Source organism: Diabrotica undecimpunctata, chromosome 3 (assembly GCF_040954645.1).
Source record: "Diabrotica undecimpunctata isolate CICGRU chromosome 3, icDiaUnde3, whole genome shotgun sequence".
NCBI lineage: Eukaryota > Metazoa > Arthropoda > Insecta > Coleoptera > Chrysomelidae > Diabrotica > Diabrotica undecimpunctata.
In genome coordinates, this window is record NC_092805.1 from 124,622,844 (window position 1) to 124,637,061 (window position 14,218).

The following is a 14,218-nucleotide window of genomic DNA, read 5'->3' on the forward strand; positions in this document are numbered from 1 at the left end:
AGTCGCCATCATTTTTCTTTGCCAGAAAAACACGCTGTGTGCCAGGAAGGAAACCTCCTGAAAAACCTGCATGCAATAAAATATATCGTGGACCTCGTTTAGTAGGTGCTTTTAAGCCAGTACATAAACCTTTGAGAAAAGCATCACGACTGTTTTGTATCGTAGTATCGCACCATTCGTAATTTATAGATTGGCCAACATTAACCCACGATTCGTCCAAATATATGATATTGCAATGGTCTTTTCGCAAACGTCGTATAGTTCTCAAATAATTATGGTGCCAATGAATAATATCCTCTCGCTCCACCATGATGCTTCTTCGGCCACGTTTCTTATAAACAAATCCAATATCTTTCAGAAGTCTGTATAAAGTAGAAAGAGACAAGGCTGTATATTCTCATTACCTTGTATGAAGTTATGTATATGCTTTAAGAATGGCGGCAAATTTTTCATGAAAAATTCACAATGAACAATTCTCCGTAGAATACTTCTTACACCCTCGTCATATGTGAATATTCTAGAATTTGATTGACACACTCGTTTTTTACGTTTTTTTTTTGGCGATTTCAACGTTCCACTCTGTTCTTTTTCTTTTTTGAAATTGTAAATGCTTCTTTCGCTAACACCAGTCATCAACGAAGTACGTCTTACAGCAGCACTTACATTAAGTTGTTCCGTATTTTGTAAAAAACAAACCCACCAAAACCAAAGCAACCGTTAAATAATTCACCGGATTTAAACTTATGGGACTCCATGGTCTCTGTTGAAACTCGGACTAAATTTTGAAGTGTAGTTTCGTTTTCCAAAAGCACTTTCACCTTAAGGATGGGTAGGGGGTGAAATAGGGAAAGCTTGGAGTTTATCAAATACTAATTATGACAAACAAGTTTATGGCCATATATAGGTGATTATGTTAATGATTGTAATTTGTAGCAGAAGTTTTACAAAAGAAATGAAGACCTATTTACAGAAACAACATAACTGTATTTTTAATATTTTACATACAATAGAAAAAATCTAATTTCTATGAAAGAATTGGAAATTTGAATATTATATATAATATCTATAAATAATATCATTTCCAAGTTTCCAAATTCTTTCCTAGAAATTATGTAGGTTTTTTCTATTTTATGTAAAACATTAAAACTACAGTTATTGTATGTTGTTCTTGCAAAGAGGTGTTCAAATGTTACTCTTATGAATATGATTCAATTGTATATCTCATGTTGGCGTTTTATATGCAAAATTCATAGTTTTCGTTGTCAATAACTCATCAATGCCTTTTTATTCTACTGTATACGTATACATGATATAAAATATTTTACTCGTACTGCCGGCAGATGCATTTTATCCAAGCCGGTCCTGTGAGACAATGAGCAATCAATAGCTGGAGAAAACCGACAACCCTGCGCGTTTATTCTCCATAAGAAAAGCATTGCCGTATCTTACCCGCACTGCACTGTCAGTGTGACATTTTCTATAGAACCTTTTCGAGCAAAATGCAGTTTCAGGTAGTAGCGACGCAAGACGTTATTAAAGTTATTTATATTTATTCAAGAGATATATTTTAGGAATGTGTGTTAAATTATTGAAATTTTTTACAGAAAGAGGACAGTTATATGAAAATGAATAAAAGTAGTTGAGCTATTTTGTGGGTGTGCAATTTCTTTGACTTGTAATTATCAAGTTTTGGATAAAAAGCATTTAATTTCTGTTTAGGCAGAGAATTGTGATGTTCAAATGTTAAAATTATAAAACTAAAACACAATTAGGGACAAACATATTGCATTAAAAGGACAAAACAGACATAAAACTTTTAAAAAAGGGGGCTTTTTGGCACTACATTACTTGGTATGAAAGGAACTGGTAAAAATTGAGTTTTTCTTTGTTGTTTACTAGTATTTTAAGAGGTAAATTTGACAAGCTAATGTAGGTTAAAGTGTGACAGTTCTTCTTCTATTTCTAAAGTAACTAGTTTTTGAAGCAGACTGCTAATTTGAAGCTAATTGCCAACCTCATTATTAATTAATTGATAACTCAATTAATTTCTGGAATTTGTTGCTTTAAACAATTTTATCTATTTCTCTTGTTTCTACATTAATATAATAAAACTAAAATGAAAATTTTAAACATACCATTACAGATTGCTCATTTACGCTGACAATAAGTTTTTCAAAATAAATTTTTTTTTTCAAAATTTGTATATTTATTAAATATTTGGATTAATATTTCGTTACCCAATACTCATCTAAAGTTCGTTTTGTAATTCTGACCTTTAAAAAAATTTTTCAAAATTTGTTATATAAAAATTATTTCAATTATTTCGACTGTCAAATTTAAATTTATAGTTAAATTTAATTCATCTAGTTATTGTTAAAAGTATGCCAATATTATACATATTAGCTTACAATTTTAACTTTAGAAATAGAAGAAGAACTGTCACATTTTAACCTACATTAGCTTGTCAAATTTACCTCTTAAAATACTAGTAGACAACAAAAAACTCAATTTTTATCAGTTCCTCTCCTACCAAGTAATGTAGTGCCAATAACCCCCTTTTTTAAAAGTTTTATGTCTGTTTTGTCCTTTTAATTGTGTTCTGTTTGTCCCTAATTGTGTTTTAGTTTTATAATTTTAACATTTGACATCACAATTATCTGCCTAAACAGAAATTAAATGCTTTTTATCCAAAATTTGATAATTACGAGTCAAAGAAATTGCACACCCACAAAATAGCACAACTACTTTCATTCATTGTCATATAACTGTCCTCTTTCTGTAAAAAAATTCAATAATTTAACACACATTCCTAAAGTATATCGCTTAAATAAATATAAATAACTTCAATAATTTAAATAATATAAAACATCACTCTGTCATTTAACAAACAATCACATATACCTTACTCCTATATCATCTGTGAACATCTCTTTCCTCAAGAAACTTCCTCGTTAATTGTCAGACAGTTACAACATTGACCGGAGATCACCCATTATCAGCAATACAGGATAGTTTGAACTATGTATCACGAATCATTATATAAAAATTATTGTACCGGCATGTAAGTAGTATTTTGTTTATTTCTAATTTATTACAATTCAATAGATTATCTCTTACCAATTTGTGGGTTTTTACTTTGTCTGCTAAATCAATTTTATGCATATTAATAAACACAGACATGTAATATTGGCATAATTACTATAACTTTTTTGATTTATATCTTTATAAGACAGCACCCTGGTATAGGCTTTTTATAATTTCAGCATTTAATTTACTTTGTACCGTTTGACCTGAAGATGCTTTGCAAATTTTAGAAAGCGAAACCGGTCGTTTTGGGTAGTAAAATTAAATTGATTGCGAGTAAGTCTAATTTATTTCTTTTACCTATTTAAAACGAATAAAATTTGAACAGCAGAGGAGAGTTGTCTTCACAAAAAAGCAGAAGAAACAAAATACTTCTTCTATAATAGTAGAAACTTTAGTTTGGGAACTCGATAATTTCGAACCTGCATCAGATAATCAGACCAGGCCTACAGTGAATACCACTATAAAAAAATTACGCGACAAAAGTTATCTACTTCTTTTAAGTATTGTGGAAACGATATCAATAATAAGTGTATTACATTCAATCATTCAGTCTTAATCGCCGTATATATTTTCATAATTATATGAAATTTTTAGTAAAAAAATCATGTATTAGATTGAAATCCCTAACATTTATAAAACTAAAATTTCACACGAAATGTGATTAATACTGACAACAGAAATATTGTATAAATCTCATATCTTTTAGGTATATTTATGAATTAACAATAATCCATCCATTCACATAATTCAAAAATTGAGACAAAAAAATAAGTTTAAATACGTTTGAGCATACTGGGTCTTGTTTTTCTTGCCAAAAATTCTAAACATTGTTGAATTTTAAGCTTGTCCAAAATATTTTAAAATGTTCAATTTTTAACTGATCAATACCAATGAATTTATGAAATCATATCAGTTATTTAAATAGATGTCCGAACTTTTAGAAATTTTTTTGCACAAGCTTATTGGATTTGCCCAAATTTCTGGATATTTGTTAGTTTTCGTCAGAGACGTCTAATAATTCAAAACATCTTCTTCTTCTTCTTCTTTTTATATAGACATGACTCTGTCTGTTTTTCAATGTGCCTCCAGTAAGTTGTCATTCCATGTTTGCGTGGTCTTCCTACTGATCGTCTTCCTATTGGGGAACCGTCTCTTGCCGTCTTTACTACTCTATTTGTTGTCATTCGGCTTATATGATCGTTCCATTCTACTCTTCTATTTCTTACCCAGTTTTTGATGTTCTTCACCTTGCATCTATGTCGTATATCTGTACTTCTAGCTCTGTCCCATAGTGTCTTACCATCAATTTTTCTAAGTGTTTTCATCTATGCTGTTTCTAACATCCTTTTTGTTCTCTCTGTGTCAGGTCTTGTTTCTGCAACACTGCCTGGGGTGATTGCGGGGTGGATTGAGTAGCTCTACGGTTACTACAGCCGGTCCCAAGCCCGGATAAAATGTGGAGGGTGATTGGCAAGGTTAGCAACCTACCAATCGTAAAAACAAATACTGCTCAATGAAACAATATACAGCCTCGGAACCGGATTGATACTATGAAGACGACTACGGCAAGAAATAAGGACAAGCGAAAAACATCCAAAACCCGGATGAGAATTACTACTTGGAATTCAAAACATAAAACACCTATTTAAAAATTAGTTTGGCATCAGCTATAAACGCTTGTAGTCATGTATCCGTAATGGCTGTCCCTAGTTGCAAGTCTCTTCAGGTAGGCCCAAAAGGATCAAGGACGTGATAGCTGAGCACCGAGGTCACGTACCGACAGACGTTGTCCAGATCCGTCGGGTACCAGCTGGTGAGAAGAACAAAATTTATTTTGACAATTCGACATCTATTTAACCGAACACATAGCGAGACCCCGATCTCAGTGGCTCACTGTCTGGAACACACAAGGGAGCAAAAGTCTTAAGTCAAGTCACAAATTTTAGTAATCCTAAGAGGGTGAAGCTCTTTAAGGTACTCCTAAAACTAGGTGTCCTAGCCACAAAAAGTAATGGAAGATGCGTCATAACCAGTACTTCTTCTTTTTCTTCTTCAGCCTTCAGTAATCCAACTTTGGACATAGGCCTCCCCCAAATCAATCCAGTGTCTTCTATTTTGCGCCACTTGCTTCCAGTTGTGTCCTCTGATCTTCTTAATATCATGAACCCATCTCATTTGTAGTCTTCCTCTGCTTCTCTTTCCTAACCATGGCCTTCACTGTTGTATTTCGTGGTTCCATCTCTTATCCTTCAGTCGGGCATTGTGTCCTGCGAAACTCCATTTTAATTTGGCAGCATGTTCTCCTGCGTCTTTTACTTTCGTTTTGCTTCTAATCCATTTGTTTGTTTTTTTGTCTATAAGTCTCACCCGAGCATTGATCTTTCCATCGCTCTTTGTGATTTTACTATTTTATCCATATTGGACTTGGTGAGTGTCCACGTCTGTGAACCATACGTGAGTATAGGGAGGATACACTGATCGTAAATTCTGGTTTCCAAATACTGTTCTATTTTAGTGCTTTTCAAGAACCAACTCAGTTTTCCAAATCCTGCCCACCCTAACCTTATTCTTCTGGTAATTTCGGCAATTTGATTTTCTTTGTTAATTTTCATTAGCTGTCCCAGGTAGATGTATTCGCTTACTGTTTCTAAATTTATGTCGTTCAATGTTATTTCTGGAATGTTCGATGTATTTGTCATTATTTTTGTTTTTTCCAAGTTCATCTTAAGAACTACTTTTTCCGAAGCTTGAAATAGTTGCGTCATCATGGTCTGTAGTTCTTTGAAACTTGTAGCGAATATTACAATGTCATCAGCGTATCTTAAATGACTTAGTTTTCTTCCATTAACATTTACTCCCTTATCTGCTCGGTTAATGTCTCTGAACACGTCTTCAAGTCCAAGTGTGAATAGCTTTGGTGAGATAACATCTCCCTGGCGAACTCCTCTGTTGATTGGTATAGCTTTGGTTTTCGCATCAATTTGTATTTTCATTGTAGCTTTCTTGTAAATAAATTATGTATTATATGTATTATGTAAATTATGTAAATTATGTATAGTATATCATATTATATATTATATTATAGTTATGTAAATTATGTATTATATTATTTACATAACCAGTACATCTAAATAGCCTCCCCTTTCGTTAAATGACTGTAAGGGAAGAGGTGGAGGATAGCTTGATGGTCAGATAAGTACCGCTCCAACAGATCGTGACTGGTTCCACTATTCATAGGAACACACGTGACTTGGTAGGTACTGGTTGTACCCTTTATGTGTGTGTGTGTGAAAACATTGTTATTTTACAACAAACTAAAGTTACACAGAAAAAGATTGGGACCACTGTAAACGTATGATCGTGTGATGATGATGATCTGTAAGTAGTGGTGAAATGACAATATTCACTTTGAATGATCTAGCTTCCTTTATTTGTCATCCTCGCGTGATCTACCCAACTAATATTGGTGTGAGTAATGGAACGTTGGTGGGGGAAGTTATAGAAAACACATTTTATTATCTGATAAATAATACAGCAAAATATTAATCTGATTACTTTTAAAAAATATGAAATAATAATTTATATTTTATAGGTATATATTACAAAATGTAAGCAAAAATAGTCATAAAAGGACTTAACGCAAAATGTGACATTCAACAGAGACATATACTGCAGAAAACGGCAACATAGTCTTTAAGGGTTGCTTGTTTTAGCCGTTCAACAAAATTTATGTCAATGGTACGAAGTTACGAAGTATCGTATCATATTCGAAGCAATAGAGAAAGTAAAGATCGCGCAATCAGTTTTCGAGTAGCGTCCATAGTTGAGTAGCTAAGTACTAAATCCCGGCAGACACCAGAAATTTTTTAGTTTCTAGATTAAGTGAGAAGTCACCATGCTTTGGAGAGTACGTAAAGCCGTCATGTCAGTCCCAACTACGTAGGTAGCCGTCAACACTAAAAATCTGAGCTAGAAGGTCACGTTAATGGAATATGTACAAGACAATTGGCTGTAGGACGACCGGTTATAACAAACGGCTTCCGAAAAGAATAATAATAATAAAATATGTTCTTAAAATTATTGGAGGCTACGATAGCCGAAGAAGAAGAAAAACAAACAAAAATATACATTAAGCTTTAATCACGTTAAAAATATTTATTAATTTTTGATAATACTCTTTATATTAAATGTATTTGATCATCCGTTCAAATTTAATCTAACGTAAAATCATCGTATTTAATTCTCCGTTACTTTTGCCAACATAATACCGGAAATATGAGTATTGCCGTTTATAAAAGCATATCAAGGGACATGCGAACTTGTTTATGGAAAATAACTGACTTTATATAAAAGCTAAGCAATTTCGATGAGACAGAGAAGGGAAATGACAAATAATTACATCTTCCTTTCCATTCTCCTCCCTGACATAGCACACTGAGATGTGATCGTATAATTCCTCCTCTTTGTCGTAAAGGGCTGCTAATGGAAAACAATTGCCTGTGTATCGGTTGTCTCTGTCACTCCCTATGTTTATCTTCTGACAAAGACGTAGTACATCGTCCTTATGTAAGAACATCTCATTGGATTTTCCACTGTGAGCGTTTGTCTTTGAAGATGGTATTAAATATAAAAAGTGATTTGTGTTTGCCATGTTATTTAAGTGCTACTATTAAATATACAATGATTACAGTATTAGAAACATTATTATTAAATAAATTCATGAATATGTATCAGTAAATTTACATAATTGGGAAATATAAAAATATATTGGATCGAAATAGTAACACGAAAATTAAATTTCGATCCTATAGGTTATGTTTGTCTGTCCGTCCTTCCATCTGTCCAGTCTTAAATTAAGAAAACTGTACTAAATAAAGAAAAACTGATGACATATTACAATTAAGCACTTAAGTTAGTGCGGCAACAATTGTCAAAACGAAAATAATCACTGTCGGTTCTAAGAAAATTCCCAAAAACTGTATAACTCGCAAATGACGATAGATCCACGTATTTTGACAACGGATTCGTGATTAGCGTGCAAAAATACTTCTAAAAATATATATCGGTTCTTTTTCTTGTAGTGCCTATCCGTTTCGGATATTGGCGACTATCATTGCAGTCTATATTTTGCAAACTGCTGCTCTGAAAAGATTTGTGGTTTTTGCGTTGAACCACGTACGTTGATTTTTCAGCCAGGAAATCCTTCGCCTTCCTGGTTCACGTTTTTCTTCTACTTTTCCTTGTAGAATTAATTGAAGTAACCCATATCTTTCGCTGTTTCTTATGATGTGACAGAGGTATTTGATTTTGGTTGTTTTTATTGTGGTTAACAACTCTTTTCTTTTTTGCATACTTAATAAAACGTTCTGGTTAGTAACATGGTCAGTATAGGTCAGTATATCTTCAGGATTTGACGATAAAGCCAGATTTCAAAACCCTCAATTTTCTTGCAGCGTCTGTGAGGGTCTACGACTCAACTCTGTACAATAGTATAGGAAAGATATACACATCACAGTAACCTGAGTTTTATGGGTACTGATAAATCATGGCATTTGAATAGCTTACCCATTTTTTGAAATATAGATCATGCTGTCTCTATCCTATATTTTTTCTAGGGAATGGTCCCAATTTTCATTGAAGTTCGTACCAAGGTAGGTGTATGTTTTTACTCTTTATATTGGTTGACCATTCACACTGATTTTTTCAATTTAATGTACCTTCTTAGAGATCATCATAAATTTTGTGTCATCCGCGTATCTGATCTTATTGATACATTCTCCGTTAATTCGAATTCCGGTTTCAATATCCTCTACGGCTTCTTGAAAGATTTCCTCAGAGTATGTGTTAAGCAGCAAGGCTGATAGTATACATCCCTATCGGACCCCTCGTTTGATTTTAATATCATCGGGTTCTCCTGCCTCTGTACGGATAGACGATGTTTAATTCCAGTAAAATCTGTTAATAATTCTTAGATCACAGGTGTTTATTCCAATATTTGTTAATATCTCCTCAGCTTGTCGTGTTTTACTGTATCGAACGGTTTATGGAAATCAATGAAACATGCGTAAATATCGCAATTCACCTCTTTTCATCGTTGAAATAGCACTTTATGCTAAAGAGAGCCTCTCTCGTACCCTTCTTCTTCTTCTTCAGTGCCTTATCCGGTCCGGATGTTGGCGATCATCAAGGCTATCATGGTTTTGTTGACTGCTCTGCGAAACAGCTTCGCTGAGGTCATCCCAAACCATTGTCGGAGATTTTTCAACCACGAGATACGACGGCGTCCTGGTCCTCTTCTGCCAAATACTTTACCCTGCATAACGAGTTGAAGAATTTGATATTTTTCTGAATATATATTTGTACCCACTGTTCCGAAAAACAAACTTTGTAGGCTGTGTACGGCTGATTTTTTCTTCGCATAGTCTATATATCCTTTGATGTATGATTTTTAGAAATAACTTTAAAATGTGGCTCATTAAGCTGATGGTCAGGAAATCATCATATATCGGTTAATTTCCGGTAATAAAATTTTTTTACTTCCGATGAAAATTTTTTTTGACTTCCGGTTTATTTCGATTCACAACTTTGCTAGCAAAATAAAAATTCGCTTAGAAAAATAAATAAATTTTCTTTTACTCAAAAACTTTGGTGCTTTAAGAAGAAAGCAGATAAGTAATAATGAACATAATACTTAGAACTATATTAGAAATTTTTTTCGAATCTTACACTAAAAAATCTTTGAAATTTGGTTGCGAGACCTTTTTAAAAACCAACTCCTGTGCTCTTGATAACAGCTAGCAACTTTATTATTGAGGTCTTACAAGGATTCTCTATAATTTTGGATGTTACACGATGGATATAAAAAAAGTGGTACAGTAGGCAGTACTGTAGGCTATCGCGAAGCTTCATACTACGTTTTCTCTATTTTTTTTTTTAATTTAAATAATATGTTTAAAATTGAATAAAGTAATTTTATTATTTATTTATTATTTTTATAGATTTTTATCAAATTGAAAATGTTTACATGTTGTATAACGCTCACCACATGTCACTTAAATGGCCAATTGTTTACTGTGACTACTATTTCGTAAAAAACCATATTGAATAACTGCTGATTTAGAAATCTCTTACAAAGTATCAATTTAAAAGTTTAACTTAATAGTTATTTATGTAATAAGGGTATTAAAGAGGTGTTTATACCCAGAGGGCGACGATGTTGCAAACCCAAGAGCCCGAGGGCATATACATCTATTAATACCCGCGGTGCATACAAACTTTTATGTCATACTAGTTCGTTATTGCATCTACAAATAAATATGTTCTAAAAAATCCGAAAATTCGATTTCATTTTGACAATATATTTACTAGTAGACATTCTATCGTCCGGGTTATGTTGCTACTCTACGGAGTCTACGGAAATGTTGTCAAACATGTCAAACTAAAACCGTGAGAATGCAAGATATTTTTGAGATATTGAGATCCTAAGGTAATCTATATATTACCGGATACTTTCAGAATTGCCAGTTTTATGTGAATTCTAAATAATGTTTTGAAATGTTGTTAAATAAAGATGTTTCTAATAACTTATCTTTTTGTTTGTAACTTTAAGCCCGTGCGGGTCATAAAGTACACTTTGTGTCCGCGTCGGCATAAAGTACACTATTACGTAGTTGATAACTAAGCAATAAAAAGACAATAATAAACTAGTATGACATAAACTATTTTACTAATTAATCTTTTTGTCACACTTTAACACAATTTTTTACCTGATAATTGAACAAATCTGGCATATTGTATATTTATATGAAATAATTTTAAAATGACAAGTGTATAGAATAAAAATTAAAGTCCGATTTCATAATGGAAATCTAAACTCAACCTTAACGTTCCCTTTAGATTAAAGTACACTTTAGTATCACACCCACTTTCATAATGCCTACAGCTCTTTTCATTATTAAAAGTAAACCTAGGTGTTTAAATCAGTAGGTTGGTAACTATGTTTCTATCAATTTTGCTTTATTTTTGTCAAAATGACCTTATTTTTATTGTTGTATGTTAATTTGTTTGTAAAATTTTTAAATGTTATTAATTATGTCTGTATCAAAAATAAATAATATTTTAAATTTCACAAAAAGAGAAACTTTTACTCTTGAGAAAGTATCCAAATATAAATCAATTAAGTAGAGAAACCAAGAAAAAATATTAATAAAAAAGGGAAGTTTTAAATGGAGAGAATGATCGATAAGAGGACAAAGAAGAGAGAGAACGGCCAATCATGTAAAATATTAAACAACAATGATTCAAAAACAAAATATTAAAAATTGAATTACAATTAAAACAAAAATATGCTCAAGACAACTCGTAATAAATATTCTGTACAAAAATTGTTTGTTTTTTAATGTCATTTATATTGAATAAGTTGGACAGATTCAATTGTAGTTATAAGGATCGAATTGTTTTGTAATGCCCCTTTGTCCGCTTCTTCTCGATCGATGATGGTAATACAATAAAACGTTGAATTTGGGTAGTGAAAATTATGGTTTTATTGACAGCTACTAATAATTAAACTATAGATGTTGGTTAGGTAACTTTCTATAATAGACTGCGCTCAAATGAGCTCAAATCCCCAATTTATAATTTCACAAATAATGTATACCTTAGTACAGAGGTTAATGCTTCTATCATACTAACAAAATTTAAACTATGAGCTTACAATACAATTTAACCTAGGCCATTATGAAATACTTAGGAAGTTTAATTAGAAAAATATATTATTCGACAATTCATTAAGGGACAGGTTTGCAGGCGAATGGACTTTAATTATTAAAATATTACTCGATATAGGTTTAAAATGTCTCAATTATAGACGGTGAAACTATAAAATGTTAAGAAGTTAAGAATAATTTGAGATTACAAATTAAGGAATTTATTTGTGATTGAACATTAGTAAATGTAAACTGTACACAAATTTTAAGAACACAGTACAGAAATTTCTGAATTAGTATACAGTGATGAGTGCCTTAAGAACCGGCAAAATAACGCAAAAGATAGAAAACATAATACGTTGTGAAATAAAAAGAGATGAAAGTAGTAGAGGTGGGAAATTATCGACAGAAACCTCTAATTTACATTACATTACATTAGGACTATCGATAGTTTCCCACCTTTAGACGTTAGCTTATGAGCTAGTTGACTTCAGTCATAATATTACAAGTACGACGTCGAACATTAACATTTTTTAAATTTCGCATAAAGTAAAAACTTATTAAAGGCAATAAAGCAAATGTAAGTAAACAGTTTAATTAGTAGTAATTTGATAAATACAGAATAACAAGCTATGATAATTCTGTATTGAGAAGAGTGTATGCGACGTCTCAAATCACAGTTTATTATTGATCAATACTTTAATTTTGGATAAAAACATACTCGTACTTGAACTGTTTTTACTTACATTACGTGATACGGATTACTATGACTAAAGTCAACCAGCGTATAAGCTAACGTCTAAAGGTGGGAAACTTTCGATAGATCTAATGTAATGTAAAGTAAATTATAGGTTTATATCGATAATTTCTCACTTCTACTACTTGCATCTCTTTTTATTTCACAACGTATTATGTTTTCTATCTTTTGCGTTATTTTGCCGGTTCTTAAGGCACTCATCCCTGTATATTTATGATGAATATAATATGTACAATTATAAAAATGCAAATTACTGAAATATGAGTATCATTATCATATAAAATTTTCAAGAAAGGAAAACGTTATCTCTCATTTTTTGCTAAAACGCCAAGATAGCAGGAAAGCATCTGGTATTATATGTCTTATTTTTCATAGGACACCAAGTATAATTCGAATAATACATAACTTGGAATTGAGTTAATGGTACTGGATGACTTACTTTTGAAAAGGCGCTAGGCCTATGGCATCTGTGGTCCCGGTGATCCGCCGCTGGCGGCTCCATGGGCGTGCGGCGCCGAGGGCGGCTCCGGGGTGAGGGGGGCGGCAGAGGGGGGACCGGCCGGCTTAAGTGGCCGCTGCGGCGGCGGCGGTTTTTGGGCAGCCGGTCAGCCGGCGGGCAGCCGGCAAACGACCTCTAGCCGAGCTCCATGGGCGAGCTCTGCCCCCGCCCCATCGTGCCCACACTCACCCCCACATAAAATTCAAAACTGGAACAAAATAAAAACGTCAATTTAATTGAATACTGTCGTAAAAGATTAATTAAAAGTATTTTCTGATAATAATTATTATTAAAGCAAAACCGTTTTTAACAAAAAGGTTACTGACATGTGTATAAATATTTTTGTAAACATGGATCATATATTGTAATTAAGGGACAACAGTCAAAAGTTCAAACAACAATATATCTTAGTTGCTTTGGTATATTGTGTGGTCGGTGAACATAAGCAGACAAATCAATTTTTAAGAAAATTTTTGTATTTATTAAAATCACCTAAAAGAAAATTATCTACCGCTGGAATAAAAAAGTCAAGTCAAATGTTATACCTGTGGTTGACTATCAAATAGTAATGTTTTTCATCGCAGTTATGAAAAAAGGATATTATGTAAATGATTCGTTCAATTTGTAATTTGGGTATTGATTACATTGCGTTTCTCACGTTTCTTAAGCACTAAGCACAAGGAAACGAAAAGCTAAGAAGAAATTTAGGAATAGGTCCTTACGTTACAAGGAAAACCAATTCGTTCACGCGAAGCGAAAGTATTAGCTCATGTCGAATGAAATGTAAAGATCGCTTTAATGCAAACGAGTTAAAAAACTGTTTTGATAAATATTGGGGTTTAGGTTCGTACTCAAAGAGAGCAACATATACAGTGTGGAAACCACTTATGGAATAAAATTGTTTATGTCCTTATTTTAGAAAATAATAAAAAACGTTGAGATACCTTAACTTTTAAATTTAAATATGCGCTTTTTAAACATAAATTTGAATATACAGGGTGGTCCATGCAAGTCTGGCATAGTCCATAATCTGTATTTTAAATGAAACACCATGTATATTTTTATGTTTTTAAAATCTCCTTAACAACCTGATCTCAGCGAACTATATTATGTAGGGTCTATTATGAATAATACAAGGTGAAATTTTGAAATTTAGTATAATTTTCATCA

The 14,218-nt window shown here is 32.5% G+C and overlaps 1 protein-coding gene across 3 annotated transcripts in view; it reads right to left on the reverse strand.

Moving 5' to 3' along the window:
* The window catches only part of LOC140437361 (regulator of G-protein signaling 11), a 367,203-nt gene that overhangs the window by 271,307 nt on the left and 81,678 nt on the right, over nucleotides 1-14,218 (reverse strand). For all 3 annotated transcript variants that reach the window (XM_072526845.1, XM_072526846.1, XM_072526844.1), the window contains exon 2: nucleotides 12,989-13,256. In XM_072526845.1, coding sequence (XP_072382946.1) covers nucleotides 12,989-13,051 — 63 coding nt within the window. In that variant the 5' untranslated portion in view covers nucleotides 13,052-13,256. The remainder of the gene's footprint in view (nucleotides 1-12,988; nucleotides 13,257-14,218) is intronic.